The sequence below is a fragment of the Ovis aries genome, chromosome 6 (assembly GCF_016772045.2).
Source record: "Ovis aries strain OAR_USU_Benz2616 breed Rambouillet chromosome 6, ARS-UI_Ramb_v3.0, whole genome shotgun sequence".
NCBI lineage: Eukaryota > Metazoa > Chordata > Mammalia > Artiodactyla > Bovidae > Ovis > Ovis aries.
The window spans coordinates 114798191-114823136 of NC_056059.1; the positions used below are offsets into that span (position 1 = coordinate 114798191).

Consider the following 24946-nt stretch of genomic DNA (forward strand, 5'->3'; position numbering starts at 1 on the left):
TGGCCTCCCCTCTACCCATCCCCCAGGGGCTACCTCCAAATGCAAGCCCAGCCGTGTCCTGCCCCAGTTTAAAGCCCGTCACGGGCTGCTGGGTCCACACACTGCTCACCTGGCCCGCGTGGTCCCCAGCCATGCTTCTTGTTCCTGAACCCCACTCCTCACCCGTGGGTCTCCTGAGGCCCCCACGCTCTGCCTGTACCTGGGCTCTGCCTGAGCTGCCTGAGGCCGGCTTTCTCTGGGCAAAGTTAACCCTTTACCATGCAGACTAGGGCCCGCAGTGGTGATGGCAGGCCTGTCGGCACCCAGGAGGGCAGAAGGTGCATCCACTGTGGCTTTGGTGGCGTAGACCCAGGGCGCATCCCCCGCCAGCCCTGGCTCGGGGCCCTGGCTGTGCTTAGACCTCGGTCAGGGGAGAGTGTCCGGTCCTAAGAGCAGCTCCATCTCTTCTCTTCCGGACCAGGTAACCTGGGCTCCCAGCTGGTGGAATATAAAGAGGAAATGTACATCACGTCGGACTGCGGCCACACCTGGCGGCAGGTAAGGTGGCAGGGAGGGGCTCACCATGCTGGGGCCCCCAGAGATGTGTCTGTTCTCACCCCCTGCCCCGGCCTGAGCGGCTGGACACCACTCCCTTTAGGAGTTAGGTCGCCATCGGGGAAAAGAGGACCCAGGCCCGGCTGGCCCCCACCTCCTGCTGTTCTTGCAGCAGCCACTGCTGGAGGGTTTGCGGTCTGACGCATCTCCCCACAGTCAGGTTATCCTGAATGTCAACCCAAACGGAACAACCGCCAGGGATGGGGTGGAGGCGCTGTCCCGGCAGGAAGGCACATGGAGACTTCCTGAGAGCAGGACGTTGGGGCCGCAGACCAGGCCCGGGGCCCTGCAGGGGCAGCTGCTGGGTGGACGGCAGAGACTTAGGAGAGCAAGGAGACATGGGGGAGGAGCAGGGTTGGGGGGATCGCGGTGAGTGTGGTTTGGGGTGCCTCAGGCACATCCACGGGGTGATGATCTGATGTTCAGTGTGGCCTGAGAAAAGAAAAACAGGAAAATGACAAGAAGCAGGCAACAGCAGTTATGCAGGAAATGGGCCCCTGGGCTGGGGGGGTCACACTGCAAGGGCCCGTCAGCGTTACCCCAACACGCGACTCAGAGTCTCAGACTGGAGGGGTGGGGGCTGCTGTCCAAAGGGCGTCCCGCGGAGCAGGGTGGCTGATGGTCCAACACTTGGGCAGTCCAGCCAGACCCAAGCGCTCCGCCCCAGGAGAGGCTTGGACCCCCTCTGCACTTGCTGTTTATTTCTTTCTGGAAAAAAAAAAAAAAAAAAGCCTCGTGTGGTCTGCCAACTTCATGGAGTGGCAATTTCTACCTTAAGCGCTTACGAAATTGCACTAAATTTTCATTGGTGTCTCCCCTTCCTGAGGATGGAAGAAGCTTTATTTTCAGGTCGATTTTTGCACCTCTGAGCTCCCCACTTCACAGACTCCTCCCAGCTACTGCTCTGGACAAAGACGTTAATCCTCAAAGTGCAGAGCTCGCCTGCACCCTGGTTTAAAGTCCTGGCAGTTTTTTGTTAATAATATGCAAGAAACCAGGAATTTTGAAAAGGGCAAAAGAGATTTATTGTGTTATAATATTTCTGTTTCACTAAAACTAGTGAGATATGTCTAAAACTCTCTTAAAGGTCACTGCCTGTCCATTTATTACAGAAACCACCCCCACCCCCGGCCCCAGCTTATTAGATTTAATAGACCTGGTGAAACAGAGAGATGTATTTTGAAGAAACTGACTGTATGGTATTCACAGTGGCCACTGTTGGCAAGCCATTGGCTTAGGCTTCAAACTTGGGAACTTGTCAGAATTAAGTGGGAGAATGTTGGTTTAGCCCTGAGCTACAGTGATGGGAGGTGGGTACGAGGTAGGGGGCACAGGAGGGTGCAGGAGTGCCCGGGTGCCTGACAGAGTAGGGGGCGCCCATGTGTCAGAGGGGGGTAGTTTACTGGGGTGGGGGGCAAGCAGGAGGCAGAGGTCAGGGTGGGACAAAGGCAGGAAGACCTGGAGAGCTCAGGCTGGCTTGTCAAGGATGCTGTGAGCTGTCTCTACCGCAAAACTCTGGGCATGTAAATTACAAATGACAATGCGTACGCTGTTAAAGGGGCATATTTTAAAAACAGGACTCCCCTGGAATGATCCCGAAGTAGAAAACATTTAAGGAGCACCCTCTAGAGCTCAGGGTGTCAGGGTAGTGGGAAAGACAGGGAATGGGGCTGGGGGCCGCTCACTGTTCCAGGGGCAGAAGACCAGAGCACTGGATGTGCAAAGACCCTCGGGTTCCCTGTGGGTGTTTTGTTGTTCAGTTGCTAAGTCGTATCTGATTCTTTGGGACTCCCCATGGATTGAAGCATCCCAGGCTTCCCTGTCCCTCACCATCTCCCAGAATTTTCCCAAACTTGTCCACCGAGTCGGTGATGCCATCCAACCGTCTCATCCTCTGTCATCCCCTCCTCCTCCTGCCTTCAGTCTTTCCCAGCATCAGGGTCTTTTCCCATGAGTCTGCTCTTCACATCGGGGCCAAAGTGAGTCTTCTCCAACACCACAGTTCAAAAGCATTAATTCTTCGGCGCTCAGCTTTCTTGACAGTCCAATCTCACATCCATACATGACCACTGGAAAAACCATGGCTTTGACTAGATGGACCTTTGTTGGCACATGTTGTGCCAACACACATTTGTTGTGATGTTTCTGCTTTTTAATATGCTGTCTAGGTTGGGCATAGCTTTCCTTCCAAGGAGCAAGTGTCTTTTAATTTCATGGCTGCATGGGGTTGGAGTCGCCTGATTTTCAAGTCCCCAGCTAATGAGGGTGGAATCGCCTGTGGGGCTCCCATGGGAAGACTGGGAGGCACCCGTCTTCCCTGTGGGTAGACAGGGCAGATGCCCCCTGCTTGTCCTTGTGGGAGGTGGGTGTGAAGATGAGGAGTCTGACCACGTGTGAGGGTTGTGAGCACATCTGGGGCTATGCCCTGATGGCCACCAGAGGTATTTCCTCCTCTGAGAGCCCTATCCAGGTCTCTTGACACTTTGTCCCCAAAGGACTTGGTGGGGATTCATTCACTCACTCACTCACTCACTCATTCATCTATCCCACACACACTTCCTGAGCCCTGGCACCTCCCGCCGTGAGCTGAGCCAGTACTGGGCCACAGAGAGAACTCAGAGGCAGACTGGGCCTTTGAGGAACTCCCTGGCTGGAGAAGACAATGACAAGTTCATGCAGTAAGTCCTGGGACAGGGGGCCCAGAGACTCCCCACACCCACCCAGCATGGCATCTGGGAGGGCTTCCTGAAGGAGGCGGCACATGAACCGAGTCAGTGGTAAATAGAGGTTTGCTTTTACTAGTGGATGCTTACCCTAAATGCTTTCCTAAATTCTACAGCTTCTTTCTCATCCTCACATTGCCGGCCTTTTGGCTGCCTGAGGTTTTCCTATAGGCAGAACCACTTGCGGTGTTTATCTGCATTTTGCTGTCTGGTCAGTGGTCTAGAAATTGCCATCAGCATCCATTCATGCCATTCGTCCTGCACGTACTGAGTCTGGGTGGTTGGTGGAAGGAAGGGATGGCCTGAGGACACCAGGAGCCCTCTGACCAGCCCTGCCTCAGGGAGCTGGACTCTGCTGCAGCCCCCCAGCCAGCATGTGGGCAGCTCTGTCCCTGGGAGAGTGACCCCCGACCCTGAAAGCCCCTAGGCCCTCCCCGGCCCCTGTCCTCAGAGCCCCGCCCACGGTCTGCTGCAGGTGTTCGAGGAGGAGCATCACATCCTCTACCTGGACCACGGAGGCGTGATCGTGGCCATCAAGGACACTTCCATCCCCCTGAAGATCCTCAAGTAAGACCCTGGGCGCCCAGCGCTGAGTGTGGCGGGGGCCTGTCCTCTCCACCTGGGAACCCCTCGGAGCATTCCTCAGGATGGCCCCCACGCAGGACCCCAGGACGAAGGCACCAGACCCCGCCAAGGGGGTTAGTGCCAGGCTCTGCAGTGTCTACCCCCCACCCACCACCATCACCCTGCCTACCACCACCCTGCCCCCTCACCACCCACCACCACCACCACCCCCACCCATGCTGCTGATAGCTGCTCCCTGCCAGGCGTGGGGAGACAAGGGGCAGGGAATGATGACCCAGCCTGGTCGAGTGGGCCAGAGGGAGGCCTGGGGCTGTGAGGATGCCCCTACCCGCCCCTCCTCCTGAAAGAGCAGGGAAGGCTTCCCAGAGGAGGTGACTTTTCGGGATGGACCTGAGTTAGATAGGTGGAGGTCAGACAGGGAAGCCAGCTGCATGTGCCCAGGCCAGAGTGGGTTTGGCATCAGCTTCAGACATGTGAAGGGCTGTTGTGGGGACGTGAGGGCAGGCATGAACTGCGGACTTGGGAGGCAGAGCCCGGGGAGCTGTCAGGAAACCAGTATCACTTTAGTCTGAAAAAGATCTTTCTGCACAGCAAGCTGGCAACACTGATACACCACACTGGGAGACAGTAAGCTCCCATACGTGACCCGGCAGACCCTGAGCTGGGCTTGGGCACTGGGTAGGGCTGACCTGGATGTTTCCAAGACCTGGATAACCGCAGTCCAGGGGATCTCCCTGAGCAGACGTGGGTGCCACCTGGTGCTGGCAGGTGGCTGCCGTGACCTCCTATGGGAGTGTGAGGGCAGGGGTCCAGTCACACTGGGGACACCAGACTGGCCCTGGGGCTGCTCACTGCCCCTGCCGGTTCGCCCAGCCGCCTCAGCTTGACAGCTCTGGTCCCTGGGCGTGGGCAGGGCTGGGTCCGACAAGGCAGCTGGCCCTGGGCGCAGACTGTGTCCCCAGCTGCCCTTTCTCTTGGCAGGTTCAGCGTGGACGAGGGCCTCACCTGGAGCACGCACAACTTCACCAGCACCTCCGTGTTTGTGGATGGGCTGCTGAGCGAGCCAGGGGACGAGACGCTGGTCATGACGTGAGTGCCCACGGGAGGTGGGCAGGCAGGTCAGAGCCGAACCCCAGGCGGGCCGTGGCGGAGGGCACCCCAGGCCCTGCTGCTGTAGGCGGGTTCAGCACTGCCCCCCGCCTCCCTGCCCATCCTCCCCATTCTCACCCCCATCTTCACACCTGCCTCCTCGTCTCTGCCATCCTCTGCGTCCTCTCACCCTCTGCCTCTGGGAGGTGGCCACTCTTCCCTAACCAGGGCCATCTGTCATCTGCCCAGGATCACCGGGCTGGTGAGGGGTGGGACTGAGAGTCAAGGGTCAGCCCTGGGTCACTGCCCATTAGGCCCTTTGAGATTGGGATACTGTCGATGGTGATGCTGATGATGGTGGTGATGGTGATGGTGATGGATCAGGAAGATCAGCTGGAGGAGGAATAGGCTGCCCACTTCAGTATTCTTGGGCTTCCCTGGTGGCTCAGCTGGTAAAGAATCCACCTACAGTGCGGGCAACCTGGGTTCTATCCCTGAGTTGGGAAGATCTCCAGGAGAAGGGAAAGGCTACCCACTCCAGTATTCTGGCCTGGAGAATTCCATGGACTGTATAGTCCATGGGGTCACAAAGAGTTGGACACGACTGGAGTGATTTTCACTTTCCGACTTTCAGAAGGTGGTTCCGATGGTAAAGAATCTGCCTGTGATGTGGGAGACCCCAATCCGATCCCTGGGTCAGGAAGAGCCCCTGGAGAAGGGAATGAGTACCTACTCTCGGACACAACTGAGCGATTAACGTTTTCACTTTCACACACACATTAAAGGCACTGACTTCCTAAAACTCAGAGTTAGCCAGATGCCAGCCATTTCTCAAAGTATCAGCTGAACGTTTAGGCTTCATAAAAGGCAGGACTTCAGAGACACGGAGGGGATTAGTTAGATCAAGTGGACCCGCCTCTTTTCAGAGACTTCCCTGGTGGGGCCTGTGCAGCCCGTGCAGGAGTTTGCGCAGTGGTCCCACTCCGGCCAGCGCGTGTTTCCCGGGCCGGGCATCAGAGCCCCAGAGCCACCAGCTGGGAGACCGATCCTGCTCCCCATGGACCATGGCCGAGCCATCCCCAGGGGTCCCTGGCCTCAGTGTCCTTGTCAGTAAGGTGGGAATATTAACAGCACGCCCCCTGGGGTGGTGAGGAGGAATGGATGGGGGGCGGGTGTTTGGCAGGGGCAGAGGACGCGCCAGCAGTCACCGCTGCAGTCACCTCCATCGTAACTTGGCTTCCGGAAGAGCGGGAGACAGGCTCAGGCTGTGCAGGGCCTGGCGTGAGTGAGTGAGTGAAAGGCACTCAGTCCTGTCCAACTCTTTGCGACCCCATGGACTGTACAGTCCACGGAATTCTCCAGGCTGAAATACTGCAGTGAAGATGTCCCTTAAGGACATCCCTTCAATGAGCTAAGACCCTCATGCCCTATTTAAGTAACAACCCAGCTGGCTCTGCTTGGGAGAAGGGGATGCCATGGCAAAGACAGTCCCCATGTGGTGAGACTCCCAGGGAGGGGACTGTCCCCATCAGCACGGGAGTTGGGACAGCGGACCAGCGGGACACCTTCATGACCACCGTCACCACCCCCATCCGGGCCACCCACGACCTCTCTGTCGGGAGCCCCTCTGAGAGCTGCTGGACCAGGCGGAGGAGAAGTGGGCCATTTGGTCCATGCTGGGCCACGTCCACCAGCAGCAGGAGAGGCCCAGGCTGGGGTGACGGGTGTTCTGGCTCAGCCTCAGGCAGCAGAAAAGCAGGATGGATTATGGCACTGAACATGATTGGGTGAGAGGCTCAGGCTGGAAGGAGGACCACAGGGTGTCTTCAGACACCAGGGCTGCCCGTGGGCAGGCAGGAAGGAAGGCGGGAGCCAGTGGAGAGCGATCGGGCCTCTCAGAGCCCCGGACGGGGAGGTGGACCCCAGAGGGGGGCGCCAGGCCAAGGCAGAGGGCGGCTGCCAGGACCAGAAGAGGCCCCTGTAGAGGCTCAGGGTCTCGCCTGTGAAGTAAGGCCCACAGTGTCTGCTTCTGGGGACTGCTCGGGGCAGTGGAGGCGATGTGCGTGCATGTGGGTCGGGGGGTGTATGTGTAAGAGTGAGCGTGTGCACGTGTGTCTATAGACCTTCTACAGCCAGCCTCCTACACCAGCCATCGTTAAGCCACCGGGGCCCAAAAGGCCAGTGTCATTGTCCCCATCTGAAAGCCAAGGAAACTGAGGTGCAGAGAGGAATGGACACGCCGAAGGTCACAGACAAGTGAACAGGTGTCAGCCCAGGTGTGTCTGGCTCCGAGGTGTCCTTTGGAGCCAAAACTCTTCCAGTATCAGCCTCAGACATGCCAGCCATCATGTCCCCCAGAAAACATTCCAAGACCCTTCTCAACTACCCTCCTAGATTGCAGTTTGTGCCCTTTAGGCCATGACTGACTTCCCCAAGCATCCAGCTCCTATACGTGAGCCTGGAATGGGGACCAAGGCCAGAGTGAGTACATCACCTCCTCCATCCAGGCGCTCAACCTCTGGTAATATGGCCGGGATCCTATATGGTGAACTGAAGAAGGACCAGAGAAGTGCAGGCTGGGCTCCTAGGGCCCAAGTGTGAGGTGCTGGGAGGAAACCCCTTAAGCAGCAGCCTTCTCGGCGGGCGAGGGGTCTGGGCGTCGCATGATGGGCACTCAGTACATGACGGCTGTGGGCAAAGAAGTGGCACAAACATGCTGTGTGACCTTAAGCAAGCTACTCAGCCTCTCTGTGCCTCAGTTTTCCTTTCTGTAAAGTGGGCTGTGGTGAGAATTTAGACCAAGCAGCATACACAGTGCTCCCAGCCCGCTCTGAGCTGGCAGGGGGTGACTCCCTACCTCTCCATGGATTGTCCCGTCTGCCTGAGGGGGGAATTCTGTGGCCCAGCTATGCAGAGGGAGCTGGGTTTCTGCAGCACGGCCCCCAGTCCTGGTATGGACAGGCCGACAAAAGCGGGGACGCAGGCGGGGAGAAGCCAGACAGCACAGAACGCAGACACCCGACCACGAGTCACTCTGCGAAACAGGTCTGCCAGGACCAGCCTGGCCACTGAGGGAGGGCCGGGCTCCTGACGCCACTGTGCCCGCGTCCTCGTCCGCGGGGCCCACCTGGGATGGCCCACGGCAGCACCATCCACGAGCCGTAGATAACGGGCGATGGCGGTGGGAACGCTTGACGCTGATGCCCAAAGGCCTGCAGCCTGCCCGGCCCAGCGCGGGGTCCGTCCTGGGGCTGCCCAGCGGGGGCGGGGGAGCGACCGCTGGCCCCACCGGGCAGGTGTGGGCGGAGGCCTGCAGGGGACTGGGGGCGCCTGGGGGGCGGGCTGGACTAAGGCGCCTTCCTGCCCCTGCTTCCCTCCCCAGCGTCTTCGGCCACATCAGCTTCCGCTCGGACTGGGAGCTGGTCAAGGTGGACTTCCGGCCCTGGTTCTCCAGGCGGTGCGATGAGGGCGACTACGGCTCCTGGGACCTCACCGACCTGCAGGTGGGCCCGGCCCCGCGCGGCGCACCCTCTCCGCCCACAGACCCCGTCCCGCCAGGCTGCCGCCCGCCCCCCCCCCCATGCGGGTGCTCCTGCTGGGCTTGCTGGCCCTTCTGGGCAGCCTGGGCCAGGGTCTGCGGGTACACCCAGGGGCACAGGGGCACGGGCCCGACCCAGCCCGGAGCCAGCTGTGCTCGGGGTCCTGGATTTGTGGGATGGAGGGAAGGTAACAGGGCACTGGGTAACACCAATGGTCTGGGACAGGCCCCACGCCATAATCTCAGACACACAAAACTTCCTACAGCAAAATGAGGAATATTCACACGGAGGGGACACGTGAGGAACAGAAATGGTCTTCCACTGCAGTTCGGGTTGGATGCTCAGGATTTCAGAGTGGAGGAGCCCAGAATCGCTGGGGTCGGGGGGTGCCCACAGCTGTACCTGCCATGGTGCCTGTTCACACCGGTGTGTCCTGCTCAGATTGTTGGCTGAGCACCTTCTGTGTGGCCCTTGAGGCCTGGAGGCCGTGGCTCATCCCAGCCTCACAGGGCCCATCTGAAACCCTCAGGCCTGAGGATTGCATGGGGCCCCTCTTCCGGGGCCTGAGACCCCCTCAGGGCCCAGCAGGGCCAGGTACACATCACTCAGCGAGTGCTGGGGGATGGGACAGGGGCCGGGCTGCCCCAGGTCAGCGTCAGGCACACACAGCCCTGCCCCTGGGCCCTGGTTTCCTGCCCCGATGCCCGCCCCGGCCAGGGGAATAAGGAACGGACCAGACCGGCCGTGGGAGCGCAGCGCGGCGGCCCCTCACCTGTGTCCCCCGCAGGGTGACCGCTGTGTCATGGGCCAGCAGAGGAGCTTCCGCAGGAGGAAGCCCGCATCCTGGTGCGTCACGGGCCGCAGCTTCACGGCGGCACTCACGGCCCGCGTGTGCCCCTGCCGGGCCTCGGACTTCCTCTGGTGAGGGTCCCGCTCTGCCCCAGCCCTGCAGGTGGGTGGGGGGCAGGGGGGGTGCTGCCTGAGTGACCCCACGGCCGCCGCCCCTGCGGGCAAGCTGAGAGCCACGCTCCAGCACGGCCCCCTTATTCTGGGCCCGATCACCCAGCCACCTGGTCCGGCCCACGTTCAAGAATCCGTGGGTGTCCTTTCCAAGCCGGCAGCGGCGGCCTGCTCCCAGGCGGGTGTGGACACGGAGGAAGACGGAGGGCAGCCTGGGGACCAGCCAGCAACCCCCTCCACCATCCAGAGACCCGGCTGGAAGCCCCCTGACCACCCCCCGCCCCGCTGCCCTGCTCAAGGACTCGTGTGCTTGCCCACCAGCAGGAGAATGTCCGAGTTCTGGAAGCTGGCTCCCTCCCCAGCCATCCTCGCCCTTCCTCGTCCTGCCATCCCCACCTGTGTCTCCCGGCTCTGGCGCTGAAGGGGCTGGCCCCCACCTGCAGTGCCCTTGCCCTCTTCCCCCGGTTATCTCTTGATCTTCCATTGAGAGTCCGCCTGCCTCCTCCAGGCAGCCCTCCAGGATGCCCAGGCTGGGTTCAGTGCTCGGCTGTAATGTCCCAGAATCCCCTTGGCATCCCTTCTCACCCTTCTCCCCTCTGGGACGGGGCCTGTGGATCTGCCTGTGTGTGTCCTTGGTGTGGGGCACCTACCCTGGGCTGGCTTGCACCCCTGCCACTGCCAGTCTCCTGACCACCGTGTCTTCCTCCTCCCAGTGACTATGGATTTGAGCGCGCCCCCTCCTCGGAGTCTGATGCCAACAAGTGCTTTGCCAACTTCTGGTTTAACCCCCTGTCACCCCCTGACGACTGTGTCCTGGGCCAGACCTATACCAGCAGTCTCGGGTGAGTCACACGGGGCAGAACCATGGTGCCCCCTGCCTTTCCCGCCTGGTGCCCACGGCTCCTCGCGTGGAGTCAGGGAGAGAGAAATCAGGGCTGACCGCCCTCTGCACTGGGGCTCCTGCAAGTCACCCAGACTCTGCCTCCGGCCAGGGCTCTCCATTCGGAGCCCAGATGGGCCAGCCTCAGGGAGAAGAGACCCCCTGAACCTGCTCTGAACAGAGAGCAAGGAGGTCCCCGGCCTCGGCACTCATACCCGCTCTACCCAGAGAAGGATCCCACCTGCCTGGCCCCCCTGAGCCCCTACAGTGCCAAAGCCCCTCCCCATCTGCCAACCCTGAGCGAGCCAGGCCTGAGCTGGGCCAGAGATATTCACATTCCCTTTAGGTCTCAGCTTGAATGGCGCCTCCTTCAGGAAGCCTTCCCTGACTCACCCTGGGCCCCGAGCTTACTCTGTGATAATAGAACATCCCCAGTTATTGTCACGCTCACCCAGTTGTCCTCTGGACTGGACTAAGCTTTCCGACACATGGTGCGTCCCTCGGTGTGTGGTGTGATGGACACACGCTGTGCATGAGGGGGAGGGAAGTGCTCCGCAGGTGTGACCTCCTTCCCCCTACAGAGGCTGAGCATGCTGTGTCTCAGGGATCAAACTATAACAGCGTTCTGTGTGTAACAGCGTTCTGTGTGTAACAGCTGGGAGCCCGCCACTCCACAGGTCCTAAGCAAGCTTCATCTTAAAGGTTTCTGTGTCCCTGTGGGGAAGTTCTGAGAGGGAGTGAACTGCCTATGGACTTACTAGACAAGCCTGGTTGCTGCCCCTGGGGATGGGGCAGGACAGAGCCTGAACAAGCAAGAAGCAGGGCCAGAGATTGCACGCTCGGACCTCAGCGGCATAAATCCCATCATCCATCCAGCCAGTCATCCACTCACCTATCCATGTGTTCCTTATCCATCCATCATCCATTCATCCACCCACCCATCTGTCCATCATTCACCTATCCATCCATCCATCCATCCATCCAATCGTCTATCTGTGTATTCCCCACTCATCCATCATCCATCCACCCACCCATCCATCATCCCTCTATCCATCCAATCATCCAATCACCCTTGTATTCCCCATCCACCCTTCATCCATCCATCCATCCATCCATCATCCACCCATCCATCCATCATCCATCCACCCACCCGTCCATCCATCATCATCCATCCATCCAATCGTCTATCCGTGTATTCCCCATCCATCCATCATCCATCCATCCATCATCCATCTATCCATCCGTCCACCCACCCATCCATCCATCATCATCCAACCATCCAATCGTCTATCTGTGTATTCCCCATCCACCCATCCATCCACCCACCCATCCGTCATCCCTCTATCCATCCAATCATCCATCTCTTTATTCTTCACTCACTCGCCCGCCATCCGTTCATCCTCCCATCCCTCCAACAATTCTCGAATCATCCATCCATCATCCGTCCCTCCCTCCATCAGGGGGCCACAGCAGATGCTCCAAGGCTTGGCAAGCAGGGACTCTGGTCTGAAATGTCAGAGTCAGGACCCATATCAAGGGCAAAGGGTTTCATTTCACAGCATCTGCACACTCTGGATGCCAAGGGGCTGTGGGAGGGTAGTTCTTAGGGAGGCTATTTTCTTCCCAACTAACCACATGCATCTTTGCATGATAACAATTCAGCAACCCTTGCAGGGTTTTCCTAACATCTCCTAAGAGTTTGTTGTTACTGTTTAGTCGCTGAATCATGTCTGACTTTTTGCAACACCATGGACTGTAGCCTGCCAGGCTCCTCTGTCCATGGGACTCTCCAGGCAAGAATACTGGTGTGGGTTGCCGTTTTCTCTTCCAGGGGATCTTCCTGATCCAGGGATTGAACCCATGTCTCCTGCATTGGCAGGTGGATTCTTTACCACTGAGCTACTGGGGAGGCCCTAAAAGTTTCCTAGAGTGCATTGGGCTCTGCCAGCCAGCCCCTCGCCACCCTCATCTCACACCTGCCTCCCCCCACCACAGGGCCTTTGCACACACCATTTCCACTGCCCAGGACACTCTTCACTCTCCTGCTCACCTTCTGCTCTCAGCTGAAAGCCCCTTTCTTGGGGAGAGGATCCCCAGGTGCAGCCCCTTCCCCATATTGTCACAGACGTGATGTTGCTTTGATGTGGGGGGTGGTTTGGTGAGGGCTGGCTTCCCACTGGAAGTCCTCTCCGCAAGGGCAGGGGCTGCGAGGGATGACCTCAGCCCTCATACCTGGTGCATAGCAGATGCTCAGTCAATTCGCGTTGCATGAATGAGCTGGTGAATCGGGTGTCATCTGTCCCCAGTCCCTCAGTGTAAGAGGAGGAGGCCTCCCGTGGGACTGTGCTTGCCCACAGCCACGTGGCGCATCATCGGGAAGTCCCAGCCCCTCCGGGGCGCTCCGGCTTCCCGGGACCACGTTTCCCAGCACCACGTTTCCCAGCAAAGTCGCAGTATCCATTCTGACTTCTCCAGTCGTCTCCCAGCAACAACACCTGTCAGCATCGTGAGAACATGCTTGGATCAGTGAGGGCCGCGGTCCTACCATTAGAGCTCATTCCCTTCTCTGAGCCTCAGTTTCCCCAGCTCCAAAATGGGGTAGAAAGAGCAAACAGACAGAGTCTGGAAGAGGGAGGGAGTTGAAGCGTGGGAGTCACAAGCCAAGAGCCCTGGCACGCGACTGGAAGCTGTCCGGCCGGGCGGCAGGCCCGGGCCCGTCCGGACGGATGTTGACCCGCCTTCTGGCTGCAGGTACCGGAAGCTGGTGTCCAACGTGTGCGAGGGCGGCGTGGACCCGCGGCAGAGCCCGGTGCGGCTGCAGTGCCCGCTCCTGCCGCCGCGGGGCCTGCAGGTCAGCATCCGCGGCGCGGCGGTGGCCGTGCGGCCCGGGGAGGACGTCCTGTTCGTGGTGCAGCAGGAGCAGGTGAGGGGTCGCTTCGGCTGGGCAGACGGGGCGGTGGGCGGCATCCTCTCCCCCTCGAAGTCCTGGAGTGCGGAGTCATCTGGACCAGCGTTTCCGAACTGCGGAAGGTAACAGTGCGCTGGAGACCCCTGCACAGGTCCAGACCAGCACTGAAGCAATGAAATGGAAAACTCGGGAGGGAGTGGAGGGCAGGGGCAGCGGAGCAGCCAGCCTCCAGCTCAGGCCCAGCGAGAGGCAGCTTCAAACACATCTGCCTGGGTGTTGACCGCATGGTGATGTCAGATTCGTTCATTCCCATGGGCGGCAATAGAATGTTTTAAACCTCTCATACTGATCTAGCTAATTTAGAATCTTAAGAAAAACAGGCAGGTTTAAAAAAAAATATTACTTTATAATCTCATAGCCAATACAAATTCTGTGATAGGTGATAGGCAGATAAATCAGTTCAGTTCAGTTGCTTAGTCATGTCCAACTCTTTGTGACCCCATGGTCCGCAGCACGCCAGGCCTCCCTGTCCATCACCAACTCCCGGAGTCCACCCAAACCCATGTCCATGGAGTCGGTGATGCCATCCAACCATCTCATCCTCTGTCATCCCTTTCTCCTCCTGCCATCAGTCTTTCCCAGCATCAGGGTCTTTTCCAGTGAGTCAGTTCTTTGCATCAGATGGCCAAAGTATTGGCGCTTCAGCGTCAGCGTCAGTCCTTCCAATGAATATTCAGGACTGATTTCCTTTAGGGTGGACTGGTTGGATCTTCTTGCAATCCAAGGGACTCTCAAGAGTCCTCCCCAACACCACAGTTGAAAAGCATCATTCTTCAGCTTTCTTTATGGTCCGACTCTCACATCCATACATGACTATTGGAAAAACCATAGATTTGATTAGACAAACCTTTGTCGGTGACGTAATATCTCTGCTTTTTAATATGCTGTCTAGGTTGATCATGGCTTCCCTTCCAAGAATCAAGCATCATTTAATTTCATGGCTGAAGTCACCATCTGCAGTGATTTTGGAACCCCCCAAGATAAAGTCTGTCACTGTTTCCATTGTTTCCCCATCTATTTGCCATGAAGGCTCTTTAGTTCCTCTTCACTTTCTGCCCTAAGGGTGGTGTCATCTGCATATCTGAGTTTATTGAGATTTCTTCCAGAAATCTTGATTCTAGCCTGTACTTCACCCAGCCCAGCATTTCACATGACATAGTTTGCATATGAGTTAAATAAGCAGGGTGACAATATACAGCCTTGACGTACTCCTTTCCCAAATTGGAACCAGTCTGTTGTTCCATGTCCAGTTCTATTGGTTGCTTCTTGTCCCTCTTACAGATTTATCAGGAGACAGGTCAGGTGGTCTGGTATTCCCATCTCTTTCAGGATTTTCCATAGTTTGTTGTGATCCACACAGTCAAGGCTTTAGCATAGTCAATGAAGCAGAAGTAGATGTTTTTCTGGAATTGTCTTGCTTTTTATATGATCCAACGGATGTTGGCGATTTGATCTCTGGTTCCCCTGCCTTTTCTAAATCCAGCTCGAACATCTGGAGGTTCACAGTTCACATACTGTTGAAGCCTGGCTTGGAGAATTTTGAGCATTACTTTGCTAGCGTGTGAGATGAGTGCAACTGTGTGGTAGTTTGAGAATTCTTTGGCATTGCCTTTCTTTGGGATTGGAATGAAAACTGACCTTTTCCAGTCCTGTGGCCACTGCTGAGTTTCCCAAATTTGCTGGCATATTGAGTGCAGCACTTTCACAGCATCGTCTTCTAGGATGTGAAATAGCTCAGTTGGAATTCCATCACCTCCACTAGCTTTGTTCATAGTGATGCATAGATAGATAGATATAAATGATAAGTAGATATAGATTGATGAAAAAATCATTGATAGTTAATGGATGACATAGATACAAATATAGATGGACGGATATAGAAATATTTCATATATGTGTATATAGATACACACCTACATATATATGGGGCTTCCCCGGTGGCTCAGTTGGTAAAGAATTTGCTTGCAGTATGGCAGACCTGGGTTCGATCCCTGGGACGGGAAGATCCCCTGGAGAAAGGAATGGCAACCCACACCAGTATTCTTGCCTGGAGAATCCCATGGACAGAGGAGCTTAGTGGGCTACAGTCCATGGATTGCAAAGAGTTGGACATGACTTAGCAACTAACACACACACACACACACACACACACACATAAATTTCCTCCCTGTCTCCTAGTATTTCTTTCTTTTTTTAGTATAAGTGTTACATTTTTCCTGATTTTAAGAACAGTATATACTCATTGTAGAACACTGGGGAAACATCAAAAACATAAGGATATAAATGTCACCCAAAATCTTATTCTCTCAAGGTGACCACTGTTAATTTATTCCCTTCTAGTGTATTTAAACTAATATGCAGGTGCTTATTTTTCTGATTATAGATGTAACAAATGCTCATTGTAGGAAATCCAAAAATAGAAACTAAAAACACTCACAAGCAGACAGGAATGCACAAAGCGGGTGCAGAGGCCCCTCTTCCCGCCCGGGGCCCCAGCCCCCGGCTCACGGCTCTCGAGCACTGGGGGCTTCAGTTAACAGACATGCTGGGAGAACCGAGCAGGGCTCCATGCAGAAGACGTCCTTCCATGCCTGCCCAGGTGGGACCGGGGAACACTGACGCGGTCTCTGATGCTGGAAAGCGGGGGCTCTGGTCCCATGTGAGGAACTGAATGCGCGGGCGCCCGCGTTCCCCTCCGTCCTCCCCCGCCCACGGGCTGCGCTCCCACCAGCCGGCTTTATAGCTGGGGAGGCCGAGGTTCGGACAGGGGCAGCCACCCACGCGGGGCCACGCAGAGCTGGCGTTGGGTCCAGGCCTGGGGGCTCCATGAGGACACCTCCTGGTTTGCAGGCCCCAGACCTGAGCCAAGGGTGCATCAGCCTGCTGGCCCCGTGATGATTGAGCCTGGTCCTGAGAGTCACACTCCAGCCTCGGGCCACCCTGGGGCAGTGTGTGTGTGTGCAGGGGCGGCGGGGGCGGGGGGAGGCTCATTCACTGCGGAGGAGGGTGTAGCCCCCTGCCCAGCCTCGGGCCACCCTGGGGTGGTGTGTGTGTTTGGGGGGGGGGGGGCGGGGGGAGGCTTGTTCACTTCAGAGGAGGGTGCAGCCCCCTGCCCAGCCTCGGGCCACCCGGACCTCGGAGGGGACCCAGCTGCCACCCGGAGCTCCAGGACTGACTTGCAGGAAACAGGGCCACCTGCTGCCCTCTAGAGCCCAGAATCCCAGCAGCTTGCCACTGCTGGGACGCTCCATCCGGACCCAGGGCAGGACTGTAGGCTGGGACCCTCGCCTGCAGGGGTGGAGGCGAGGGAGCAGCAGAAAGATGCTCTTGGAAGAGAGTCCTTTGCCCTCCACTGTCCGGAAGAGGCCACTGGCTCCCGCGTTGAAGCCTTGGGAAGGAGTAGGTGCAAGGTTGGAGTGGGTACACACACTGGTATACACACCTGCTCTCTCTCTCTCTCACACGCACACACACATACACACACAGACACGGACACTTACACATTTTCACACGTGACTATGCACTCGCATTCATACACAACCACAGATACACGCATCCAGTCCAGGTGTGGAAACAGCCCTGGATTTAGGGGAATCCAAGTTCCGTGAAGATCTCAGAACTGAACATAAGATCTGAAGGGGAACCCAGAAACAGACCCACACAGACGGCCCAGGCGCAAAAGCATTTCAGCGAGGGAAGGACGGGCGTCAACGAACGAGGATATGGTGAAAACGAACCTCATGGCTGATGCAGAGTCGACTCAAAGTGGATCACAGCCTTAAATGGAAACCTGTGAAGCTTGTAGAAACAACACAGGGGGAAATACTGTGCTCTAGGGCTAGACAGAGTTCTCAGCATTGACACCATAGCACCATCCATGAGGGAAGTGTGATAAACTGGACTTCATCAGAATGCGACACGCGTCACCTGTGACAGAGCCTGAGAAGGTGAGAAGACGGCCACAGAGAAAATAATTACAAACCGTATCCAACAAGGACTAGTACCCGGAATATATAACGATTTCTCAGAACCCAACCATAGGAGGACAAGCAAGCCAATTAGAAGGTGAGCAGAAGGCACGGAGAAACGTGTCACTGGAGAGAATGGCAAATACGCACAGGGAAACCACATTCAGCATCATTAGCCATCAGGAAATGCAGCGAAAAGGCGGGCCCTGCGCGCCTACAGGAATCACTAGCCATCAGGAAATGCAGCGAAAAGGGGGGCCCCCGCGCGCCTACAGGAATCACTAGCCATCAGGGAAATGCAGCGAAAAGGGGGGCCCTGCGTGCCTACAGAAAGGACTAACGTGAAAGACAGTGGTCCCACCAAATGCTGGTAAGGATGCAGAGAAACTGGGCCCCTCCTACACGGCTGACGCGGACATGGAATGGTACAGCCGCTCCGGAAAAGTTGGTCATTTCCTTAAAAACTAAGCATGCAACAACCACAGGACTCAGCAGTTACACTCCTGGGCCTTCATCCCAGGGAAACAAAGAGGCTCACAGGAAAACCTGTATACATCAAGGTTCACAGCAGCTTTATTCATAAGAGCCAGAAACGGGAGACAGCCAGATGTCCTCGATGGGCGAGTGGATAAACGCGAGGTGAGGTGATACGTCCATCCCACGGGTGGTACTCTGAAGTAAGAGGGAAGAGGCTCTACACCACAGCTTGGGAGAATCTGCAAAGAATTATACTGAATGAGAAAGCTAATCCCAGCAATTCTGCTTAGAGAATATTCCCCAAGTAACGAAATTATAGAAATGGAGAACAGGTTAGAGGTTCTAATCCCATGGAGTCGGGGATGTGATGGAGAGGCGCGTCTGGGGGTGAAAGGGTAGCCCTAGGGACCCCAGGGGCGACAGAATTGTGGCTGAATCACTGGGGATTCCAAGCCGTGATACGTGTTCTGCAAGATGTTCACATGGAGACCGCCAGCATGGGTTATATCCTTGACAATTACGTGTGAATTGGCAGCTGGCTCAGCACGAGACTTCCGCGTGTTCTTAAAGCACTCAGGAGTAAACACACACACACACAGAGATCTGCATGGAAACACTATGCTGTGGGTGGTGGGTGTTGTGCTGACGTTACCATTTTTCCTTTCTAGCTACTTCTCTGCCTTTTTCTATTTTCTTGCATTGCCACTATTACCTTCCTGATTATGACAAGGTTTCTACTATTATTATTTTTAATATAATTTTACTTATTTATTTTGGCTGTGCTGGGTCTTCGTTGCTCTGAGGGCTCTTTTTTAGTTGAGGCAAGCAGGGGCTACTCTCTCGTTGAGATGCTCAGGCTGACAAGGTAGGATTTTTTATTTTATTTATTTATTTTTGCCCATACCACATGGCACATGGGATCTTAGCTCCCCAAACAGGGATCGAACTGTGGCCCCTGTGGTGGAAGTGCAGAGTCTTAACCACTGGACCGCCAAGGAAGTCCCTGTGATGAAGTGTTTTAACCAAGGGAAGTGTTTCAGGAGTTAGAACACACCCTCTTGGCTGCTCACAGGCAGGACACAGCATCTCCAGGTGGTGTGGCTCCTGCCCATCAAAGCCACACGTCCAGACTCAGCCAGAAGCCCCTTCTTCCCCCAGGAAGCTGCATGGACACCCCTCCCTCCCGGAGCAAGTTGACCTTGAGACCATCCCCATCTACAAGGCTGCCTTTAAACAGAGAGAGCCCTGACCACAAGCCAGCCTGCAGGTTCTGGACTCACAGAGCCTCAGTCCTTCAACCTATAAAATGGGGAGCATAGAACATACTTGCATAAGGTCCCCAAGGCCATCACGACAGTGGCCACAAACTGGGTGGCTTGAAATATCAGAAATTTCTCTTCTCAAGAGCTCTGGAGGCCGGAAGTCCAAAATCAGAGTGTCAGCAGGGCTGGGCTCCCTCTGGAAGGAGAGTCCTCCCGTGTCTCTCAGCTTCTGGGGGTTCCAGGCAGCCCTGGGCGAGGGCAGCACCCCCTCCAGCCTCTGTCTTCACCTGGCTCCCTTTCTGTGTCTCAGAGCTGCTCCTCTTTCTGATAAAGACCCAGCCATTGAACTTCGATCCTGTTCTAATTCAGTGTGACCTCGAGTTAATTAATTACATCCACAAAGACCCTATTTCCAAATAAGGTCACATTCTGAGGTTCCAAGTGGGTGTGGATGGGGGAGAGATGATCCAACCTTTCATACCGTATTTGTGAAGAAAGGTGAATGAACATAATTTACATAAAGGTACTCTGTCAAGTTCTAGGGTTTGGCAGGTGTAAACCAAGAGGCTCGCTGAACAGTTAATGATGGCCGTGTTTCATTCCTGACCCCTAGGACATGGCTTCCTGGGTGCTCCCCCAGCAGGCAGAGGGGTGGCAGGAAGACATGATAGGGAGGTGATGGGGAGAGAGGTCCTGGAGTAACTGAGGAACTCATTCTTGCCACGAAGTTGGAAAAGCTCCTGTTTGCTTCCTCAGTTTCCTTTCCCAAGACTCCACGAGGAAAGCACGGTTATCGGAAGGGTGATGTTCGTGGTGGGGGTTAGACGGGCGCTTAGACGGCTCGTGTGGGTGAGGAGATGCCAGGGAGGGGTGACGGACGTGGGACCCCCCTCCCTGCATAGAGCCTGTGCACCCGAGCATCACTCCTGGCAGCACGTAGAGTGAGGAGATAGAAAATGCAGGAATCGCAGCATCAGAGGGGAAAATGACGCCTTGTTTTGTTTTGTCATTTCCTAGGAGACTCAGAGTTTTTATGCACAGACTTCTCCCTGTCCCTTAGACTGTCCAGCAGGTGGGGGCCTGCTCCCTGCCCTCCCGGTCCCTGGCTCAGGCCTCCCTGATCCCATCTGAGCTGAGTCCTCTCCGCCTCAGCGGTTGGGTCATCTTTCTGAAACGGAAACCTGGCCCTGGCTACTACTTCCATCCTCTCCTACTGGTCTCAGCCCTGCCCTCCAGGCTGGGTGGCGGGGGGTGCGGCGGGCAAGGATAGAACAGACCTGGTTCCCTGGAGTCCCCAGGGAGCTCGCTGTGAGGGAGGAAAGGGGTGGGGGGATGAGTGAGTGAGTGAGTGAGTGAGCCAGTGAGTGGCCCATCGCTGGCTCCCAGCTCTGCGGCCAGGTCCTAAGTGGCCCCCTGGCGTGCCTTACAGGGTGATGTCCTGACCACCAAGTACCAGGTGGACCTGGGGGACGGCTTCAAGGCCATGTACGTGAACCTCACGCTGACCGGCGAGCCCATCCGGCACCGCTACGAGAGCCCCGGCGTCTACCGCGTGTCCGTCAGGGCGGAGAACGTGGCGGGGCACGACGAGGCCGTGCTGTTTGTCCAGGTCACCGGTGAGCCCATCGCCCCTGCCTGGCCCAGGGCGACTCCCTGTGGCAGGGAGCTCTCCTTGAGGAAGCACGGGGAGCCCAGGGGCGGGGAGGCAGGCAGGCGGGGCTGGAGGCCACACCCACGGTGCTCTGTGCAACAGCAGGGCTGGTGGTGACGATGGTGGTGGCGGTGATGGTGGTGGTGACGGTGGTGATGATGGTGGTGGTGGTGATGGTGTTGACTGTGATGGTGATGATGGTAGCGGTGATGGTGGTGATGGTGGTGGTGGTGATGGTGATGGTGATGGTGGTGGTGATGGTGATGATGGTGGTGGTGATGGTGGTGGTGATGGTGGTGATGGTGGTGACGATGGTGGTGGCGGTGATGGTGGTGGTGGTGATGGTGTTGACTGTGATGGTGATGATGGTAGCCGTGATGGTGGTGATTGTGGTGATAGTGGTGCTGGTGATGGTGATGGTGGTGGTGGTGATGGTGATGATGATGGTGGTGATGGTGGTGATAGTGGTGCTCGTGATGATGGTGGTGGTGATGGTGATGGTGCTGGTGATGATGGTGGTGGTGCTGGTGATGGTGATGATGGTAGCGGTGATGATGGTGATGGTGATGATGGTGGTGATGGTGGTGGTGATGATGGTACTAATGGTCATGGTGTTGACTGTGATGGTGATGATGATGGTGATGGTGGTGATGGTGGTGATGGTGGTGCTGGTGATGGTGGTGATGGTGGTGGTGATGGTGGTGCTGGTGATGGTGGTGATGGTGGTGGTGATGGTGGTGATGGTGGTGATGGTGGTGGTGATGGTGATGATGGTGGTGATTGTGGTGATAGTGGTGCTGGTGATGGTGGTGGTGATGATGGTGCTGGTGACGGTGGTGGTGATGGTGATGGTGATGGTGCTGGTGACGGTGATGATGATGGTGGTGATGGTGATGATGGTGGTGGTGATGATGGTGGTGGTGATGGTGATGATGGTGGTGGTGATGGTGGTGATGGTGGTGCTGGTGATGGTGGTGGTGATGGTGATGGTGGTGGTGATGGTGATGGTGATGGTGATGGTGGTGGTGATGGTGATGGTGATGGTGGTGATGGTGGTGACTGTGATGGTGGTGCTGGTGATGGTGATGATGGTGGTGATGGTGGTGATGGTGGTGGTGATGGTGGTGATGGTGGTGGTGATGGTGGTGATGGTGCTGGTGGTGGTGATGGTGGTGGTGATGGTGGTGATGGTGGTGGTGATGGTGCTGATGGTGGTGGTGATGGTGATGGTGGCGATGGTGGCGATGGTGGTGGTGATGGTGATGATGGTGGTGATGGTGGTGATGGTGCTGGTGATGGTGGTGATGGTGGTGGTGATGGTGGTGCTGGTGATGGTGGTGATGGTGGTGGTGATGGTGGTGATGGTGGTGGTGATGGTGATGATGGTGGTGATTGTGGTGATAGTGGTGCTGGTGACGGTGGTGGTGATGGTGATGGTGATGGTGCTGGTGACGGTGATGATGATGGTGGTGATGGTGATGATGGTGGTGGTGATGATGGTGGTGGTGATGGTGATGATGGTGGTGATGGTGATGATGGTGGTGGTGATGATGGTGGTGGTGATGGTGATGATGGTGCTGGTGATGGTGATGGTGATGGTGATGGTGGTGATGGTGCTGGTGATGGTGATGGTGGTGGTGATGGTGGTGATGGTGGTGATGGTGGTGGTGATGGTGGTGATGGTGGTGATGGTGATGATGATGGTGGTGATGGTGGTGATGGTGCTGGTGATGGTGATGGTGGTGGTGATGGTGGTGCTGGTGGTGGTGATGGTGGCGATGATAGTGGTAGTGTTTCTAGTGGGGCTGATGGTGGTGGAGGTAGTGAGGATGGTGGTAGAGGTGTTAGTGGTGGTGATGAGGTTGATGGGGACAGTGACCAATAGCAACCTGTGACATGGCCAGGGCCCTGATGCCCTCTGACCCCTGACCTTTGTGTGGCCCCTGCAGCCCCCCTGCAGGCCCTCTACCTGGAAGTGGTTCCTGTCATCGGCGTCAACCAGGAGGTGAACCTCACGGCTGTGCTGCTGCCCCTGAACCCCAACCTCACCGTCTTCTACTGGTGGATCGGCCACAGCCTGCAGGTACGCAGGCCCGGGCCCCTGGAGGCCCCTCCTCCCCACAGGCTCCCATCTGGGGTGGAGCCTGGGGCAGATCCCACCCTCCGTACTGGGCAGGACAGAGCATGTGGCACCATGGAGGTGAGGCGGGCGCACACCAGCCCTCCCTCCACCCTGCGCAGCTGCTGGGGTCTGGCTGTGTCTGAGTGCGGTGGACAATGTGGTCGATCGGATCAGACCAGACCATGCTCTTTCCTGGGGAGGACGTGTGAACAGAGTAGGTGACCCGAGCTGGGGTGTGACGCGTGTCACAGGAAGGGGACAGATCATTTCTAGTCTGAGCGTGGAGGTGATCAGGGAGGGCTTCATAGAGGAGGGGGTCCCTGGGCTGAGCCCGACCTCAGAAGCATCACCCAGGGTTGTGGGTTGTGTCCTGAGAGCCATGGGGAACCGAAGACAGATGCCTGGTGGGAGGTCCTGAGGACCTTTGTGGACAAGGCTGCCCCTTAGCCTGGGGGAAGGGACCCCAAGACCCAAAGGGGATCCTTCGCTCATTCAGCAAATGGCAGCCCTGCAGCCCCCCGAGACAGCGCCCAAGGGCCCAGCCTGGGAGGGGCTCAGGGCTCAGCACTGTGGTTCCAGGGCGCAGGGATGGGTGAGGAAGGTGCTCAGGCTCCGGATTCGAGCAGCAAGTCAGCCGCCTCCAGCTGAGCCCTTGGAGAGCTGTTGTGCCTCCCAGAACCTCTGTCTCCTCATCTGCAAGGCCCGAAGTCATAGAGTGGACCCACGATCGACGTGGGTACCCCACCCTATGGGGTGGGTGCTGAGCTAGGACCTGGGGTCTGAGCATGAAGGTGCTACAGCCCAGCTGAGCTTGGGCTGGGGCAGGAAGGTGACAGGGACACCCCGCCTAGCAGCCACACTGGGCCTTCGACACCATCCACACGGGGGATCTTGGTGCCTCTGGAGGGCAGGGGGCCCTGAGAGACGCATGTCTGTGCTGGGGAGCTCTCAGGTCCAGGCGTTTCTCTGGGAGTATCTCCCCATGCCCCCCGGGCGCTCTCAGCAGGCTCCCATGGGGCCAGCTCTCCAGCCCGGTCCTGAGCCCACTTGTGCCCGCAGCCCCGCCTGTCCCTGGAGAACTCTGTGACGACGCGGTTTGGGGACCCGGGGGACGTGCGGGTGACGGTACAGGCTGCCTGCGGGACCTCCGTGCTGCAGGACTCCAAGGTGGTCCGCGTGCTGGGTGAGTGCCCTCTCCCCCACCATGGCAGGCAGCGCAGCTTCTCCTTCCCAGGAGCTCAGGGTCTGGCTAGGCAGGGGGGGTACCCACTGAGGCGCCGGTCACCCTGGGGCAGCCCCGGCTGGACGGAGGGATGGCCCAGCATGGCTCCAACACCTCTGGGCTCCCCGGCCTCGGTTTCCCCATCTGTAAAATAAACACCAACGGCCCCTGTGCACGGGGCACTCATGGGCCCCACACGACATGAGTGAGGACGCAGCTGAGGGGCTTGGTGAGGTCACGCACTGGGGGGACAGAGCTGGGACTGGGCACTGGGAGGGAGGGCCAAGCCTGCTCTGTGGCTTCCCCATCAACCCTCGAGGACAGACAAGCTTGGCCTTCCGTCTCCCAGGGACCCACTGAGTTTGACCAGGCTGTCCCCTCACCGAATAAGAGTCCCGGAGAGGAGAGTCCACCCGCCCCCACCACCTTCTCTTTCTCTCAAATTCCCCAGGGCCCCCGACTCAAGACAAGCAGCAGGTGGTGAAAGAAAGACCAGTGGAGAGAGGACAGTTCACTCCCTCCCCTCGCCCCCGCGGCAGGCACCTGTCCTCAGCATCCTGACACCTGAGGACTGTCATGCGATTATATCTCAAAGGACATGGGCTATTGACTTTACTGGGAGTCCTGCTCTGAATCTGTGTCTCATTTACCTATTATTCCCTGCTTGGGGGCTCTGAGCCTCGCCCCCAGGAGACAGTTGCAACCGAAAATTGGAGGCGTCCTCAGGAGGCATCCCACCACCCAGAGCCATCCCATTCCCCTCTTTATCACCCCGATTAAAAACCTCATTTTGTTCTAAGACAGCATCTGCCATAGACAGCAGCCATCAGTTAAGTATTCAGGGGACAGCCCTTGGCCATTGTTCACTCCCGCACCCCGAGCCCAGAGCCTTGAAGCACTTACCCC

At 57.1% G+C, this 24946-nt stretch overlaps 1 protein-coding gene across 2 annotated transcripts in view; it reads left to right on the forward strand.

Moving 5' to 3' along the window:
* Positions 1-24946, forward strand: part of SORCS2 (sortilin related VPS10 domain containing receptor 2) — a 489434-nt gene that overhangs the window by 450415 nt on the left and 14073 nt on the right. For both annotated transcript variants that reach the window (XM_042251675.2, XM_027971238.3), the window contains exons 12-21: positions 461-537; positions 3793-3884; positions 4884-4991; positions 8374-8494; positions 9318-9451; positions 10204-10332; positions 13122-13293; positions 20475-20661; positions 22646-22779; positions 23878-24001. In XM_042251675.2, the coding sequence (XP_042107609.1) occupies positions 461-537; positions 3793-3884; positions 4884-4991; positions 8374-8494; positions 9318-9451; positions 10204-10332; positions 13122-13293; positions 20475-20661; positions 22646-22779; positions 23878-24001 (1278 nt within the window). The remainder of the gene's footprint in view (positions 1-460; positions 538-3792; positions 3885-4883; positions 4992-8373; positions 8495-9317; positions 9452-10203; positions 10333-13121; positions 13294-20474; positions 20662-22645; positions 22780-23877; positions 24002-24946) is intronic.